The sequence below is a fragment of the Megalobrama amblycephala genome, linkage group LG12 (genome assembly GCF_018812025.1).
Source record: "Megalobrama amblycephala isolate DHTTF-2021 linkage group LG12, ASM1881202v1, whole genome shotgun sequence".
Classification (NCBI taxonomy): Eukaryota; Metazoa; Chordata; class Actinopteri; order Cypriniformes; family Xenocyprididae; genus Megalobrama; species Megalobrama amblycephala.
In genome coordinates this window covers 9705347-9723581 of record NC_063055.1, presented here as the reverse complement: position 1 = coordinate 9723581, position 18235 = coordinate 9705347, and the positions used below count along the sequence as shown (strand labels likewise).

The following is an 18235-nucleotide window of genomic DNA, read 5'->3' as shown; positions in this document are numbered from 1 at the left end:
TGGTCCTTTGCAGGCGTCTGAATGATGTCACATCCTGTCACATGATATTGACAGCATGACTTGATCCAAAATAGTCCCTTTATATTGGTTACCCCGAATGACATCAATGAAATAAATTTTTGCGGACATTCTTTCTCATAACAAAGCAATGACTTCTACACATAATTTTAATACCATTTTGCACTATGTTAATATAAGATGTTATAAAATCATGCCAGAATAAAAAAATATATACATTTATTACGTTTTAAGAAATTTTAATCAAAATGGCTGTATTGGCCTTTGGACGGTTAAACCAAATGACCTTTTGACACTTCAAAATCTTTAAAATACCTTTATATGTAGCAAAATATAATTAAAACATTTTGGATTCAATAAAAGAGATCTAGTTGCATTACCTTACATACTTTGGATGTCATATCTTTGTTTTTTTAATTATTATTAAGGCCTTTGGACAAAAAAAGTGATGCGTCACATCATTGTCCCATATAAGAAAAACAAAATGTATAACCTCACAACACTGGCTTTGTGTTGAGCAACCTCCCATGGTTTAAAGCCATTAATCTCAACTACTGATGTCACCATGTTTAATTATGTCATCTAAATTAAATCAGACATTTGCTTGTAAAATATAAAAGAAATGACCAAGCAGGGTTTTAAAATACATATGAGGGGCTCTAGCTTAATTAGTTAATTGTATTCACAACATGCATGCCATATGAGTATTTTATTTCTTCACACTTTATAATATTTCAAGCATTGAACGAACAATTTTTTTGTTTTTTCATTTTGTAAATTGGTGGCATAGTGCACGTCAGCAATTACTTAATTTTCTCTATTAATGTTTTTAACTAAGCATCTGTGTCCATACATTGTAGTTATACACATCAAGAACAATGGAATAACGTTTCAGCAAATCCCACCACACACACACACACACACACGTGGAACTTTCAGACGCACATCTGTTCGCCGGCTCCACACGCTCATCCTTCTGCTTCCACAGACTGTAGCAGATTGCTGTTTAGTCAAACCTTCCCTAATCCCCTAAAATGTTACCTAATTGTAAACTGCTCTGTGAAACGAGGACAAGCAGGTTGCCTGATGTTCTCAACGGCCAGAAAACACAACTGTGACTAAAATAACCACATTCAAAAGACGTTCTTAGTCGCGTGGATTGGATTGGACCTGACATTTACAAAATGGAAATATATTTTATGCTATATGGACTTTTGCGTCTCGAAACCACGTCCTAAACTTTCCGAGTCGTAAAAACGTATTTAAGGCGGCAAAATGTTATCTAAAACAATACAATGATATAATTAATATCGTTAAACTGTGTTTTCAGCTTGCTTTTAACTGGAAACAGTATCGATTTCCTGGTATGAAAGCAATATCTATGGAAAAGAAGAGGTTTAATAGCAAAACAGGCGCTTTTTGCAGAGAAACACGCCACAAACAAGCTGATTTCTCTCAGCCATTGATTGGGCTGCCGCTGCCATTAATGTACAGCCTTTAATAGTTCAGTCTTACAAAGATAAACAGCGACAAAGACAGTTGGGATAATTTACACGCCACTTACAGCTCTAGTATACATATAAATCTGAGCAAATTCCTGCACTGTTGCTTTTGCAAAGATGACAAACACAAGCGCAAATGCCATTATCATCGATCTGTGAGCTTTTATTACGAACTTCCTGAAGCCAACGATTCACCAGCCTCCCGGGTGAGAAGGAATAAATTAACATGCAAATAGTTATTCAGCCTAAATGTAATCTGGGCTGCATATACTGGGTATTTTTCTCTTGTGTCTGATGGCATTCACTGACATCTTGTTTGGCATTTTAATTCAACAGCCATACAAATAAAGAAAGGGTCATTTTGCAAGGACAAACAGTCATAGTATAACTGTAGAGGTGTAATGGGCATTATTTTCATTTGCATTTGAGGTAATAAAGAAGCCAGCTCTCGAGTTGATGGCCTATATGCACTAGAATGACCTCGGTCTTTGATTGACTGGAACTCATGTTTAGGCTGTCTCTGGATGAAATAGCCTACTTGATTCTGATTGGTCAATCGCACCATCCAGCTGGCATCGTCAGAACGCTTAAGGCCCCGATTTACTCACGGCAAAGTTCTTTTTTGTTCTTTGTTTAGGGGTTGAAATACCGTTGCAGCGATATACACTTTTAGCAAACATCCCGACGCCGCCTAGGCTGCTGAGAGTGACGTTTAGATGAATATGTAAATATGTGCTGCTCTCTTTCCTCTCAATAACAAAATAAACACACAACACAAATAAAAACGGTGAGAAAACAGCAGTTAAGAAAGCATCTGGTAATAGCAATGTGGATGTTTGCAGGAGTTCTGCAATTCGACACTCCAGTCAAGTAAAGTCACGTCAAGTTTACTTATATAGTGCTTTATACAAGAGAATGCTTTAAACCAAACAGATTTAAAGTATTTAATCATTTAGCAGACACTTTTATCCAAAGCGACTTACAACTGAGTAGAACAATAGAAGCAATCAAACCAACAATAGGGCCACAATATGTGTGCTGTGACTATTCCCTGTTAGGCAGATCATTCCACCAGCATGGAACAGTCAAGGTAAAAAGTCAGTGAAAGTGATTTTGTGCCTCTTTGAGATATTTCTAGAGGGCACATACACTACATTGCCAAAAGTTTTGGGACGTCTGCCTTTATGTGCACATGAACTTTAATGACATCCCATTCTTAATCCGTAGGGTTTAATATGGAGTTGGCCCACCCTTTGCAGCTATAACAGCCTCAACTCTTCTGGGAATGCTTTCCACAAGGTTTAGGAGTGTGTTTATGGGAATTTTTTACCATTCTTCTAAAAACGCATTTGTGAGTTCAGGCAGTGATGTTGGCGAGAAGGCCTGGCTCGCAGTCTTCACTCTAATTCATCCCAAAGGTGTTCTGTCAGGTTGAGGTCAGGACTCTGTGCAGGCCAGTCAAGTTCCTCCACATCAAAATCTCTCATCCATGTCTTAATGGACCTTGCTTTATGCACTGGTGCGCAGTCATGTTGGAACAGGAAGGGGCCATCCCCAAACTGTTCCCACAAAGTTGGGAGCATGAAATTGTTCAAAATGTCTTGGTATGCTGAAGCATTAAGAGTTCCTTTCACTGGAACTAAGGGGCCAAGCCCAACCCCTGAAAAACAACCCCACACCATAATCCCCCCTCCACCAAACTTTACACTCGGCACAATGCAGTCAGGCAAGTACCGTTCTCCTGGCAACCACCAAACCCAGATTCGTCCATCGGATTGCCAGACAGAGACGCGTGAATCATCACCCCAGAGAACACGTCTCCATTGATCTAGAGTCCAGTGGCGGCGTGCTTTACACCACTGCATCCGACGCTTTGCATTGCACTTGCTGATGTAAGGCTTGGATGCAGCTGCTCGGCCATGGAAACCCATTCCATGAAGCTCTCTACACACTGTTCTTGAGCTAATCTGAAGGTCACACAAAGTTTGGAGGTCTGTAGCTGTTGACTCTGCAGAAAGTTGGCGACTTCTGCGCACTGTGCGACTCAGCATGCGCTGACCCCGCTCTGTGATTTTACATGGCTTACCACTTCATGGCTGAGTTGCTGTTGTTCCCAATTGCTTCCACTTTGCTATGATACCACTAACAGTTAACCATGGAATATTTAGTAGTGAGGAAATTTCACGACTGGACTTATTGCACAGGTGGCAACCTCTTATGGTACCAAGCTTGAATTCACTGAGCTCCTGAGAGCGACCCATTTTTTCGCAAATGTTTGTAGAAGCAGTCTGATTTTATACACCCGTGGCCATGGAAGTGATTGGGACACCTGAATTCATTGATTTGGAGGGGTGTCCCAATACTTTTGGCAATATAGTGTAAGTCTGAAGTAGTGAGTTCAGGTAAAGGAGTGCAGAGCCTGTTGTTCTGTAAGAAAACATCAGTGCCTTGAATTTGATGTGAGCAGCAATTGGCAACCAGTGCAAATTGATGAAGAAAGGTGTGATGTTCGCTCTTTTCGGCTCGTTAAAGACCACTCTTGCTGCAGCATTTTGGATCAGTTGCAGAGGTTTTTCAGTGCATGCTGAAAGGCCTGCCAAGAGAACATTACAATAGTCCAGCCTGGATAGACAGAACAAGAGCTTGGACAAGGAGTTGTGTAGCATGCTCTGATATGAAGGGCCTGATCTTCCTAATATTGTATAAGGCAAATCTGCAGGACTGGGCAATGTGGTATGTGAAGTTTAACTGATTATCAATCACAACTCCAAGGTTCCTGACTGTCATGGATGGAGTTATGGTTGACAAACCTATCTGGATGGAATGAAAGATAGAGTTGTGAGTCATAAGCATAGCAGTGATAGGAAAAACCATGTTTCTGAATGACAGATCCTAGTGATGACATGTAGATGGAGAAGAGAAATGGTCCAAGCACTGAGCCTTGAGGAACCCCAGTAGCTAAATGTTGGGACTTAGACACCTCACCCCTCCAGAACACCATGAAGGACCTACCAGAGAGGTAAGATTTGAAACACTGTGTGGTTCCTGAGATGCCCTTCGTAACGAGGATGACAGGAGGATCCGGTGGTTAACTGTGTAAAAAGCAGTAGACAAGATGAGATCCAGCAAGATGGGTACTGATGATTTGGAAGCTGCTCTTGTTGAGGGAACCAGGGTGATGCTAACTTCCAGGTTGTCCTAAAAAATGTGTCATCACTGCAGCGCTTTATTTGGGTAACTGTCTGAAACCGGCACTACTTTAATGTCTATTGTACCACTCTCTGCCAATTTGCGTGTTTCATACAATTGAAATTGGCACAATTTTCAGTTTTAATATTACTTTAATATTGTTGCAGTGTTTGTCTGCCTTTGGCTGACTGTACTTTATTTCTTAGATATAGCACACCAAGCAAAATATTTTAAGTACAAGTTTTTTTTAGAGATATTAGTGGGATATTTTTCAGCATTTTTTGCTGGCTGGCAAATTCTAAGCAAGGCTGGAGTAAAGCATTGCATTAAGAGTAGTCCAGTACGTGTCATTCCATTTAAGCTGGACAAGCGGCTGAATAGCCGGAGAAAGAGATAGACAAAAAGAGAGAAAGTGAAAGGGACAGACAGTGATAGAGAGAAAGAGTGAGAGTAACAAACCTCCACCATCTGGCACTAATGGTGTTAGGGAAGCATCCAGAGAGGCGACTTGTAAAAATGCATAAACGTTAAGTAAAGAAAGCTGAGCAATATGGGACATGATTTTAGAGGAGTCCGTGTCAAAAGTGAAGAGCTCAGGGGGAAATTGAGGCACATAATGGAAACGTAATGGGCTTAGTGTCACTGTCGTGCAGACAAGCCCACGGAGGATGCCGTCAGCGGCATTGACCCTCCCCCAACTCCAGCGGATTTATGGAAATTACCGGAATAAGGGACAAACAGCCTTTACAAACAAACCAATACCATAATTCCTGCCTGTCTGTGGAACAACTAAAGCGACTGACAGAGGATCTTGCTCTCGAGGAGGGATGCAGCTCTGCAGGCTCAAACCACTTGAGTCCCCTTTTTATTCATTAATATATAGGACGATTTAAGCGCTATTTTTGCGAAATCTTGTGGGCCAAAAAAGTCCATTGTCAATAACATGAAGCACTGCTCACACAGAAGTCACTTTCAAAACAAGCATCTTTCTGTTGGTCAGCATGGAGAGTTCACATGACCAAATTGAACATGTGGGAAATCTACATTTATGACCTCACGTGAAACTCTCGAACATGTGGATTCTTATTGAAATTACTGGATTTTCCCCACAAAATTTCACCGAACAATGGTGAATATGACCGCACAATTGGAGACAGAATGATTCCATTGTTTTTGAACAAATGTGTATCAGCTGTAGAGCTTTGAGTAAAACCAAGTTTGAGGATTCCTATGTGTTGGTTGTTTGGAAAATGTTCAAAAACACTAAGTCACCAAGTATATTTGTGTTCTTGAACCATAAAGATTCAAAGAGCCAAAAATTCAATGACAACAAGAAGAAGAATTTGATCAGAGGTACTTTATGCTACAGTATTTATATATGCTAGTAAGCTATATATGCTTTATGCTACTTATATAATTGTGGTACATTTATTATTGGATCCACTGAGAATAAAAAAGATGTTCTACTGTCCACTAAATTAGGTAGATTATCAGTTCTTGTGCTTATTAAAGCTCCTTGTTCCCACAGTTTTTTAAAAATAACTTCCATGTACTTGTACATAATATTCAGCACATTGCTTGACTTCTACCATGATCCTAAAGCACTACTGTAAACATTTTATTGTCAAACTTGCTGTATATTGCAGTTAATATTGCTGTTGCTGATTCTGGTAATGGTATAATTTAAAGAACAGTGCATATGGCAGAAAAACTCTAGAAAACAAGTAAAAAAAAAAAACTGAAACCATTTTAAGATTCCATGTTTTTAATAGTAACAACAGTAACACATTCATTGGAATGTACCATTCTAGGACAGGGAGGACAGGTTGTCTGAACTTAACTGCTTGAAAGTACAACATCTGTGCTCCACAGCCAAATGGAACGAACTAGAATAGTTCTAAAATGCTGAGCTGATCGAGTTCCTTTCGGGAACTATTGTTGATTTTACAGCATGTACCATCTGGATAAGGAGCACAGTTTGTATAAACTTTTAACAGGATGGTGATCATGTGGGTTGGGATTGATTTTTGGGTTTCACAGAGTGAGATTTATCCTTTAGGAGCAGTGTACTGGCGCAGGAGAGAGGAGATGGCACTTGATTCTGTCACCTCCTCTGGAAGAGAGCCTTCTTGATCTTTGATTGACGGGTCAGCTCCGGCCTTCAGGAGTAACTCAACGATTTCTGCAAACTCACAAGCTGAGGCTAGAGAGAGAGAAGGAACACAGGAAAGGAGTATTCAAATACTGTTGGGTATATTTTGTGCAAGTCACACAAATACTGCTAGAGCAGCACTTTAGAGGCAAATGTTTTTACCTTACCTTTTTCTAATTGCAAATTTTTTAAACACTGCTTAACCGATGAAATCGGTGCAGTCCAGTTTTCTCTTGAAGTAATTGTTACAGTACATCTGAAGACTGCACTGTAGTTGAGCAGCACACTTGCATTTGTGCCCCATTAGGAGGCTGCAGGGCAGGGAGGGGCAGCACTTCTGTAACCCTGTTAGTGTTGCCTGCCACGCTGATGCAGGGACAATCCTCTAAGCTTGAGTGCTTTTTCACGTCTGTGTCAACTACTGCCTTCTTTTAAAAAGGAGGGAAAATGCTCTCCTTATTCTTTCTCTTAGGTGAGTGGCTGATGTCAGCAGGAAAACCCTGAGTGACAAGAGTGGCTTTTAACCTCAGACCCCCAACCAGGAGAGAATGAGGGAAGAGAAAGAAGGAGAGGGAGAAAGAGAAGGCAAGTACCGTGCTGTTGCTAGGGTATTGCTAGGCCATTGCTTAGCGGATGTTTACTGGCCCAAGTCAAAAGAGTCCACCTCAAGAGGATCAAGTTTCTATGATATCTGGGGCCGTATTCACAAAACATTTTATCTTACCACTAAGAGTTCTCCTAAATAGCAGTAAAAGTTCTTAGCTAAGAGTTTTCTCTTAAAACCTATTCACAAAGCTGCTGAGACAAACTTTTACTAAGGAATAGAGAGAAGTCTTAAGCTAAGAGAAAGGGCGGGGTTGACCTCGTTGCTATGGAGTATACACACAGTGATTGGCTAATGGGGGAGGAGTCAGCGATTTAATCATAGAAATATTGTAGAATGAGGTGTCACTTTCCATATTAAAATAAAGGTTTTAAAATACAAATGTTGCCCTATTCAAACAAATATTTTTCAATAAAAATGTTGCCATATTCAAATAAAGGTTTTAGAATGTAGGCTAAGTGTCACTAATTAAACTAGTATATATAGTTAATTGTGGACCGCCTCTTGGATGTCTTCATCGACAAGCGACAAATTATGTTTTATAAACAAAGTTTGGGAGAAACACATTCAAACGGTCTTTCTAATCAGCTCAAGAGGAGGAATATATACACAGATGAGAGCCGACTCGCCTACAGTTACTTCGACAGTTTTCTGCATCCCTCCACCACCCCGCTCCTCACTCTCGGCTGGGGATACGGGGAGAACTTTGGGTTTGGGCTAAATTCCAGACTCGGAGCCCTCCATCCCCTTGGACAGCACACCAAATATGTTTTTTTTTTTTTTTTTTTTAAACTCTATTCAATCATTTGTAAATGTGAACTCATGAAAACCACTGGCACAGGTAATTGGACAATAGTTATTTATTTGTTAAATGTGCCAAAGAACGTTCTTTCACAAGATGTAATATAAGTCTAAGGTGTCTCCTGAATGTGTCTGTGAAGTTTCAGCTCAAAATACCCCATAGATTTTTTTAAATAAATTTTTTTAACTGCCTATTTGGGGCATCATTAAATATGCACTGATTTACACTCGGCGCCGCCCCCTTAAATCGCGTGCTCCCTGCCACACGAGCTGTCGACTATATTACAGCGCATTTACAAAGTTCACACAGCTAATATAACCCTCAAATGGATCTTTATAAGATGTTTGTCATGCATGCTGCATGCATGCTTCGAATTATGTGAGTAAAGTATTTATTTGGATGTTAAAGTTTTATTCTGAGTGAATTTGAGGCTGTCCTCCGTGGCTAACGGCTATTGCTACACTGTTGGAGAGATTTATAAAGAATGAAGTTGTGTTTATGCATTATACAGACTGTAAGTGTTTAAAAAATGAAAATAGTGACGGCTCTTGTCTCCGTGAATACAGTAAGAAACGATGGTAACTTTAACCTCATTTAACAGTACATTAGCAACATGCTAACGAAACATTTAGAAAGACAATTTACAAATATCAGTAAAAATATCATGCTATCATGGATTATGTCAGTTATTATTGCTCCATCTGCCATTTTTCGCTGTTGTTCTTGCTTACCTAGTCTGATGATTCGGCTGTGTGCAGCTCCAGACGTTAACTGGCTGCCCTTGTCTAATGCCTTTTATAATGTTGGGAACATCATGGGCTGGCATTATGCAAATATTGGGGCGTACACCCCGACCGTTACGTAACAGTCGGTGTTATGTTGAGATTCGCCTGTTCTTCTGAGGTCTTTTAAACAAATGAGATTTATATAAGAAGGAGGAAACAATGGAGTTTGAGACTCACTGTATGTCTTTTCCATGTACTGAACTCTTGTTATTTAACTATGCCAAAGTAAATTCAATTTTTGAATCAAGGGCACCTTTAAAGATTTATTTCTATGCATTTATGAAGAAAAGGTTCAGCACCCAAGGCTCTATCGCTATTGCCTCAGTGGTGTTCAGTGTCTTTGGGTGGATTAGGACTGTTTGTGATTTGGTCTTAGTGACTTTAGTATTTAGATATTTAGTGCTAAAATGCTTTGTGAAATACTCTTAGAGCAAAAATTTAGGACTCCTAAAATTAGGACTGACACGCCCATTATTTTTAAGAGTTTCTCCTAAATCGGCAAGTTAGGAGCTACTTTTAGCCTTAAGATGTTTTGTGAATATGGCCCCTGATCTTTATAAATGCCTTTATAAATTTCAATGCATGCTATTGTTCATGCTATTGCTATGCTCAAGTTGCACTTATTTCATCAAAAATACAGTAATATTGTAAAATATTTTTTTATTTTACTGTATTTAAAAATGTAATTTATTCCTTTGATGGCAAAGCTGAATTTTCAGCATCATTACTCCAGTCTTCAGTGTCACATGATCCTTCAGAAATCATTTTAATATGCTGATTTGGTGCTCAAGAGACATTTCTTATTATTGTCAATGATGAATACAGTTGTGTTGCTTAATTTTTCTTTGTATCAAAATTTAAGCATTTTGTTATTAAAAATGTAAGAATTTATTAGAAATAGAAACCATTTGTGACAATGTAAAAGTCTTTACTTTCACTTTTGATAAATTTAATGCATCCTTGCTGAATAAAAGTATTAATTTCTTTAAATAATAATAATAAAAAATCTTCCTTACCCCAAACTTTTGAATAGTGTTTGGGATTTTTAAAGCTTTTTACTGTATGGCAGGTAAAAATGTAAACAATTTTATATAAAATACTAACATTTGATGTTTAATAACATTTGATTAAATTATAATATTTAATAAAATGTGATCAAATTAATTTAAGAATAAAATACTCTTAAAATTCAGTATTATGATATAGTTAATATAGCTGTTATAATAAATTGCTTGTGCTTTTTCTCATTTCTGAGCTTTAGGTAAAAGTGTTTACTAAATGTAGTAATAATGATTACTTCCTAAGCAAGCTCCACAAGCAAGGAAAGGAAATGTAAGCGCAAGAACCCAAAAAAGAAAATAATATTTCAATCAGTCATCATTTACTCACCCTTATTTTGTTCTAAAACTCATATGACTTTTTTTCTTGTGTGTAACAAGTAGTTGCAGTGAATGGTGACCACGGCTGTCCTTGATCCCTATTCACTTCCACTGTATGAAATATCTCTTTTGAGTTCCATGCGAGAAAGAAAGTCATACAGGTCTAAAACAACATGAGGGTGAGTAAATGATGACAGAGTTTTAATTTTTGGGAGAACTGTCGCTTTAAGTAGAAAGCAAAATAAATAAAACATTCTGAATTTTTCCTCTAGTCCATTTTTTTGTTACTGTATTTTATTTTCGGCACGCGTGCAGGTCCTTGGGCCGTAAAGCCCCTCGCGCCTCTGGGGAGCCGTAGAGAAGAAGAACAATTTACAGCATGCTGTAAACCCCTCAATTAATCATGTGTCAGCCGCATGGCCCCACACAGGGAGAGGTGGAAATGAATTTTCATTCTGTGCTATTCGTCTCTCTGAGTTCATCGCTTATGTTTATTAGTCACTTTTTTATATCCCATCCCCCTATCATTTTTCTGCTCTACCTCCCAAAGGGGTGCTCGTCTTCAAGCGTCTACCCTGCCACGCGACCAACCTGAGGACAGATGGCAAACACACACACACATAGAGAACAAGGGCCTGGAGGCCGCCCATGTGTAGTGTCACATGACAGAGGAACACTGTTGATTTCCTCTGGGACAACTGGTGATTATTACAGGTCCTGTTTACCACATGTGTGGCTGAGGGGACAAATGTACCAACACTCACACACAAATACACCTTTCTCCTGTGACATGTGAGGTGATGTGGATAAGAACTTTATTCAGAAATCATTTTATAGAGATTTCAATCAAAAAAGTGTAAATATTTCTGAACAATAGTGACAGTTAAGACATTTATGTTACAGAAGATTTGTATTGCAAATAAATGCTGTTCTTGTGAACTTTCTATTCATCAAAGAATCCTGAAAAAAATCATTTTCCAGAAAAAAATATTGAGCAGCACAACTGTTTTCCACATTGATGATAATAATAATAAATGTTACTTGAGCTGCAAATCAGCATATTAGAATGATTTCTGAAGGATCATGTGACACTGAAGACTGGAGTAATGATGCTGAAAATTCAGCTTTGCATCACAGGAATAAACTTTTAAAATATATTAACATAGAAAGTTATTTTAAATTTTACAAATATTTCACATTATTACTTACAATGATTTTACTGTATTTTTGATCAAATAAATGCAGCCTTGGTGAGCTTAAAAGAGACTTCTTTTTTAAAATCATTAAAATGAAAATTTTGTCATCATTTATCATCCTCGTGACGTTTCAAAACCTGTAAGACTTTCGCTCATCTTTGTTCTCACGCATCAAGCAGGTTTGGTTGAGCTTCTGTTATGTTTGCTGATTAATTATTAAATGTGAAGAAAAGCCTAAATTCAATCTGTTCATCATATAAAGTGATCGAGTCTCTTTAGAAAATTTGGACTAAACCGCCTGATTCATATGGATTAGTTTTACGATTTCTTTATGAACTTTGAAGCGTCAAAGTGTCTGTTGTGTGGACTGTCAATGGATGGACAGAAATTGCTCAGATTTCATTAAAAATATCTTCATTTGTGTTTTGAAGATGAACAAAAGTCTTACAGATTTGGAACGACATGAAGGTGAGTAAATAATGACAATTTTCATTTTTGGGTGAACTATCCCTTTAAAAAAATCTTACCAACCCCAAACGTTTGAACCGTAGTTGAAAAAAAAAAATAAAAAATCATAGAATTACTCATCCCTCACTTTGTAAAAACAAACAAAAAGTTTGTTCACAGTAATCCATTCACCATGGAAGTCTATGGGACAAGACAGTATAGAGGGTTTAAAATCAGTAATGAATAATAATTTAATAATATTTTGTTTAGTTAAAACAGATATATTCTTTGGTACAAAAGTGTGTTATCTGAGGTGTAAACTGTTCTATATTGACCATTTATAAAACGTTTAGTTCCTGTCCTTGATTATGATTGGTCAATAGCTGTGTTTTATTCATTTATACACACTATGACCGCTTCACCCAACAGTTCTGTGTCTCGCTACACAACACCCTTAGCAACGTAAACTGTATGTTCTCAATTGATATTGTTCATTGAAGCTTACTGTATTATGTAGAAGAGTATTGTGAGAAAGAGATCGAGTGAGCGAGTTTATTACCTGCGTCCAGATTTAGCATTTTTCTTTAGGTGAGTCTTATGTTTATAATAAAAAATCTGTTTAAATGTCCCATGTATTATCTTGTCCTTTTAACAGTTAAGGGGTTTTCCCGTGACTGACAGTGCTAGTCAAAGCATTTGTCAGTTGTGTCTTGTTCCGTGTTCACAACAATTCAGTCTTTTCAATTTAAAAGTCTTTGCTACTGACTGACACACTCAAAAAGACAGTCTTTGCCGCCATCTAATGGCGTAATAATGTAATTTCTGTTGCTGTCCATGGCCAGGGACTATTTTTTCCGGAGGAAGGAAGGCTTTTAGTGACAGTTTACTTCATGAAAGTTGCATTGATACATATTTCTGGCTTTAATATTTGTATTGTGTGGTTACTGTTTTATAAAAGCAATAAGGTACTCGAGGCTAGTCAAGTCAAGTCACCTTTGTTTATAGCGGTTTTTACAATGCAGATTGTGTCAAAGCAGCTTTACAGTGATAACTGGTATATAATTTTGGCTGCACAGCAGCTCTTAAAGAAAATGGTGTCATTGCAGGCAGATCAAAGCACTGTTGCTGTGGCTAGTGCTGCATCGTGAATAAGTCACGATACAGCACTAGCCTCGAGTACCTTATTGCTAACTTATTAATGTGTTATTATTGAAATTCCTGTGGATGGATGGATTTTCAAGTAATCAGTCTCTGGTATCATTTAATGTACATTTCTGTGAAACATGCATTAAACCCAAAACATTCCTTTACCATAGTTGGCTTACATTTGAATTTTAAGAATTAAGATTTTGCTTGCGCATAGTTCCGTTCTTACCATAGTGCAGTGCTGTCTGTCCTTCATCATCCTGTGAGAGAAAAAGAAGTTGAGTTAGAGATATCAAACTCTTGTGAAACTCTTCAGACACTTTCTAATCATTATCCATAATGACTTAGATTCCAAAAAGATCCATAAAACAAACAAACATGTTCAAGTGTAAGCCCTGCCTGTTGAGTTCAACTACCGCCACATGATAGAACCTAAAACAGGTGATTTCGACTTTGAAGGGATTAGGAGAACAGATTAAACATTGATTTCCTGTCAGATAAACAATCAGATCCTAAACCTCCAAAACAGACTTTTGAACAAGTAACCAGGATCAGAGGAGCTTGAGCACTTTGTTTGGGTGGATATATAAACCAGTTTAAATGAACAAGCCTTTGACCCGCGTGCTCAACGAGGCTATGAGGCCATCGTGCTGTATGTGTATAAAGGTCTAGGATGATCTATTCATTGTCCCCTGCTGGGACCGTGTCGGATGCTTTAGCCGCAGGGACTGAGGGCATCACACAACAATAGATGCTTATACAATAGGCCCAATCTGCCTGGTGTGCTGGTGACAAATTGCCACACGACTTGTGGTATCAGAAGTGCGATGCAGAGAAAGCCATATTTAGGGCAAGGATTAAGGATCCTGCATGTGTGTGGATATAAATCCATTGGAATGCAACACTCAAGGGGTCAGGAAGTTCTGCGGATGACGTGTCATCAGGCCAAATTATATTATAATTGCCACTTCAATGTGCCTTCTTCACCCTTATAATGATGATAAACAGCATTATTGTTCTTGCTGGGTGGGTGGTAGAGATCATCAGAACCCAATGAGAACTACAGAGAGAGTTTGCCCCTCTGTCACAACATCAGCCTGCATTATCCTCCATAGACAATGTCATTAGCCAACTGTACAGACTCTTGAACAGAGGATTTACTATACAGGTCATACATAGTTTTGGTCATGCATATTGTTTTGGCATCTGACATTAGACTTTAATGTTATTAAAAAGCTAACAATGCAACACTAACAAATGTAAAAACATAATAACTACTGAAGAAAATGGTACATTTTAGTATTGAGTTAATATAAACATATTTACTGTATTTTCCAGAAAAAAAGTCAAATGCGCCAAAGAAACAAGCGTGCAGCCATCTTAAGAATATTGTGTTTTAACTTCCGTTTTTGCACTGTATGTTTCTATGGCATCGCTGTGGAAGAGTAATTAGTGAAGTGGATTTACTTATTGTAGAGTTAACGAAAGTTATCATGAGCATTGTAATGTTTGAAGCGGATGTCATAACGAATGTCAGTAGAGTGGGAGGATTTTTTAAAACGAGGGGTTCATACATAAATACGTAAAATTTTACCTTCACTCTGTGGGAATACAAACCGGAAGAGAGAACACAACGAGCGCAATGCTGAAAAGGGGCGGAGCTACATAAGGTCTAAAAATCACATTTTATTATTACATTCAGAAATAATGTAAAATAATGAAATGAAACGTTTACAAACATTATAAATCGCTACAAACGTGTATTTCAGTCTCCCTCACTCCACAACAAATCCAAATTTAACGTTAAATCAGAAGTATTAAACAAATATAAATTATGGCGGCATTCATTTTAAACAGCATTTATAATAAAAATCATGCCTAAATGAATTTAAAGCAAAAGAATGTGGGAAATGTGTCATACAAATAAACTTAGGCTTCCACAGCTGTCTAATTTGGCACAAATCCAAATGTGTGCACTTTGTACATGTTTTGGTGCTTGGCGTTAATTGCATTATATAAGTCGTAGCTCATTTCTGATTTGTTTTTGGGCATTTTATTATGATAGGACAGTGTGTAGACAGAAAACGAATTGAGAGAGAGAGAGAGGGGGATGGGATCAGGAAAGGTCTGCGAGCCGGGACTCGAACTCGGGTCGCAGTCGGCACGCTCCCCACAAGGCTATCGGCGCAGCGCATTTCAAATAATAAAAAAATGACATTCTGAAAAATATGGTATAGTAAAATTTCTCTCACCACCATTTTAGATGGATTTTTTTCTACTGAACTTGTCGCAGTGCATTCTGGGAAACAGGATACTGCAAAACTGGCTATTTTGCTGATTTCTTTTTGAAGCAGACTTCACACTCAGGAGCGCTTATGATCCCTTAAAATGACGTCTAAGCAGGCAGCACAGTAGGTTTTGAAACTGCTATTGTTCAGAAACTCGTTCTTTTAAGCTGTAACACAGTGAAATTTCTTCTCCAAATTAGAGAATTGTCAGTCAGGTGCTGCTAAAGTCTGATCCCATTGTTCCAAATCCAAAAATCTTAATCACACCAGGGCCAGGGCTCTTAAACGATCCCAGAGTCAGATGCTATTGTTTACAGAGAGGCGAGAGAGTGACTCCAGGGGCTCTCTGATTGGATTAGCTGCTTAAAATCCCACTAGACGAACAGAATACTGATGCAGTCTCTCTCCTCACCTTCTCTGATACAGATACTTCTCTCTGAACAGGATACGGAGTCCAGGAATACCGGTTATTTACATAATAAAATGTGACAATTTTTTATTATTTTAATTAATTTTTTTTCTTGTGATGCAAGAGAGATAAAGAAAAAGCTTTCAAAATGATTTGATATATATGAAAAAACTTGCCCATGGTAACAACAGTTTGGTTTTACCATAGTTACTGCAGTAATTTTTGTGACTGTGGTAAAATGATTGTAACTTAGTCAGTACCGATTAAATGTTTTTTTTAAATGATAGAAAGTGCTATAATGATAAATAAATTACAAAACCTGTGGTTACCATGGTACATCATCTTAAGGGAAACATTGCTTAAAATCAATGGAAATATATTTCTAAATACAGAAATTAGTCAATTAATGACAATATTTATTGTTTTTACCCACACAAACAATTGTTAAGAGATCAGAAGTAAAAATAAGTAGAATTCTCTCTATTTCTTTCTCGATAGAATAATAGAGTGGCGGAGTTGTCGACACAGGATATGGAGATGCACATAAATGCATATAGCCATAATTAAACAGTGAGGGCTTTACGAAACATAATCTTCTTTCACTAATCTTGTGTGCAGGAAACATCCGCATGGGCCCTGAGCTCTGGCTCACAGCTAGTGTATGGACAAAAAGTGGCAGTGTGTGGACGGGGACAGCAGACAAACAGGTTGGCTATCACATAAACTGCCATGATTCATGGAAAATGGATTGAGGCATACACCTGTTAAAGATGGTCTGTTCACACCTAGTTTATACCATTTTTTCCCTATGTTTTAGAATAATAGCAAAATCATCTTATATTTTAAGTACACTGTTCAATTCTGGGATGCTTTTTAAAGAGTACAGAAGGAATTCATATGTATGCTGGATGTAGTTTGATGCTTCTCCGTTAATATCTGATCCAACTCACCAAAATAAAATAAAATAAAATAAAATAAAATAAAATAAAATAAAATAAAATAAAATAAAATAAAATAAAATAAAAAATAAAATTCTCAGGCTGATTTTGCAAATAAAATTAATTTTCATATGGAGCATTTGAAGTCATATGAAGCTCTGTGTGTTCATGTATGTATGTGTGAGCGCATGTTTATATGTATTTATGTGTGTGCGTGTGTAAGGGGGTCAGGGACTAATGTCTCCAGAGCAGACTGATGGAATCAAGCATAAATTGGATTGTCCTCCATCTGGTTTTCAAGGGAGAAGTGGAAAAGTCAAGTAAGAAGCCAGCATAGCATTTTTACCAAGCAAACCTGTAATCAGGAAACCACATAGAGAGAAACTAATAGACCTCTAGGTTCCCTTGCATTGCAGAAAACAAAGATATCACTGAGACACACCAAATTTGTGAGAGAATCCATATATAAATCTATATATTAAAAAAAAAATTCACATCCCAATCTAAAGATGACAATGTGGATCATACAAAACTATTTCACTAAAAGACCGAAAAAAGCAGTGGGGTTCAAAAGTAAGAGATGAAAACCTGTGATTCAAAATCTTATTTTTTTTAATCTTGTTTTTATGCTGACAATAGCAGCATGTTAAATTCATTGTACTTGGCAAATACACCACCTTTGAAAAGTTTGAGGATTTTTTTTTTTTTTTTTAAAGAAATTAATACTTCTTTTCGGCAAGGACACATTAAATTGAACAAAAGTGACAGTAAAGACATTTATAATGTTATAAAAAAAATTCCAATTCAAATAAATGCTGTTCTTTGAACTTTCAAAGAATCCTATAAAAATCCTACCACTGTTTCCACAGAAATATTAAGCAGCACAACCAAATGTTTCTTGAGCAGCAAATCAGCATATTAGCCTGATTTCAGAAGGATCATGTGACTCTGAAGACTGGTGTAATGGTGCTGAAAATGTAACTTTAAAAAAAATATTTTTTACATTATTAAATATAGGAAACAGTTATTTTAAATTGAAATAATATTTTACAATATGACAGTTTTTACTGTAGTTTTGATTAAATAAATGCAGCCTTGGTGAGCAGAAGAGACTACTGTACAAGCTTATAAATTTGAAACTCTTGTAGTCATCACAGATAGGCATCAGTTCACACTTCTATGTATTTCAATCCATTCAGGGAGCATCATCCAATCAGATTAGCCCAAAACTGAACACCTCAAAACAGCCCTCTGATGACAACACAGAGCGGAAAGACACAGGAAGACAGACACATAAAAGAGATTAGTGGAAAAAGGACAGTGTATCTGGGTAAAGAAGTAGAGTGATAGAAATAGTGAAGATGAGGTGAAATGTAATAG

The 18235-nt window shown here is 37.4% G+C and overlaps 1 protein-coding gene across 1 annotated transcript in view; it reads right to left on the bottom strand.

Moving 5' to 3' along the window:
- Window positions 1-6456: 6456 nt before the first annotated feature.
- acbd6 (acyl-CoA binding domain containing 6) overlaps window positions 6457-18235 on the bottom strand; it is a 46825-nt gene continuing 35046 nt past the window's right edge. Inside the window, exons 7-8 of the mRNA XM_048209665.1 lie at window positions 13450-13480; window positions 6457-6912 (exon numbers count right to left, since the gene is read on the bottom strand). Of these exons, the coding sequence (XP_048065622.1) occupies window positions 6758-6912; window positions 13450-13480 (186 nt within the window). The 3' untranslated portion in view covers window positions 6457-6757. The remainder of the gene's footprint in view (window positions 6913-13449; window positions 13481-18235) is intronic.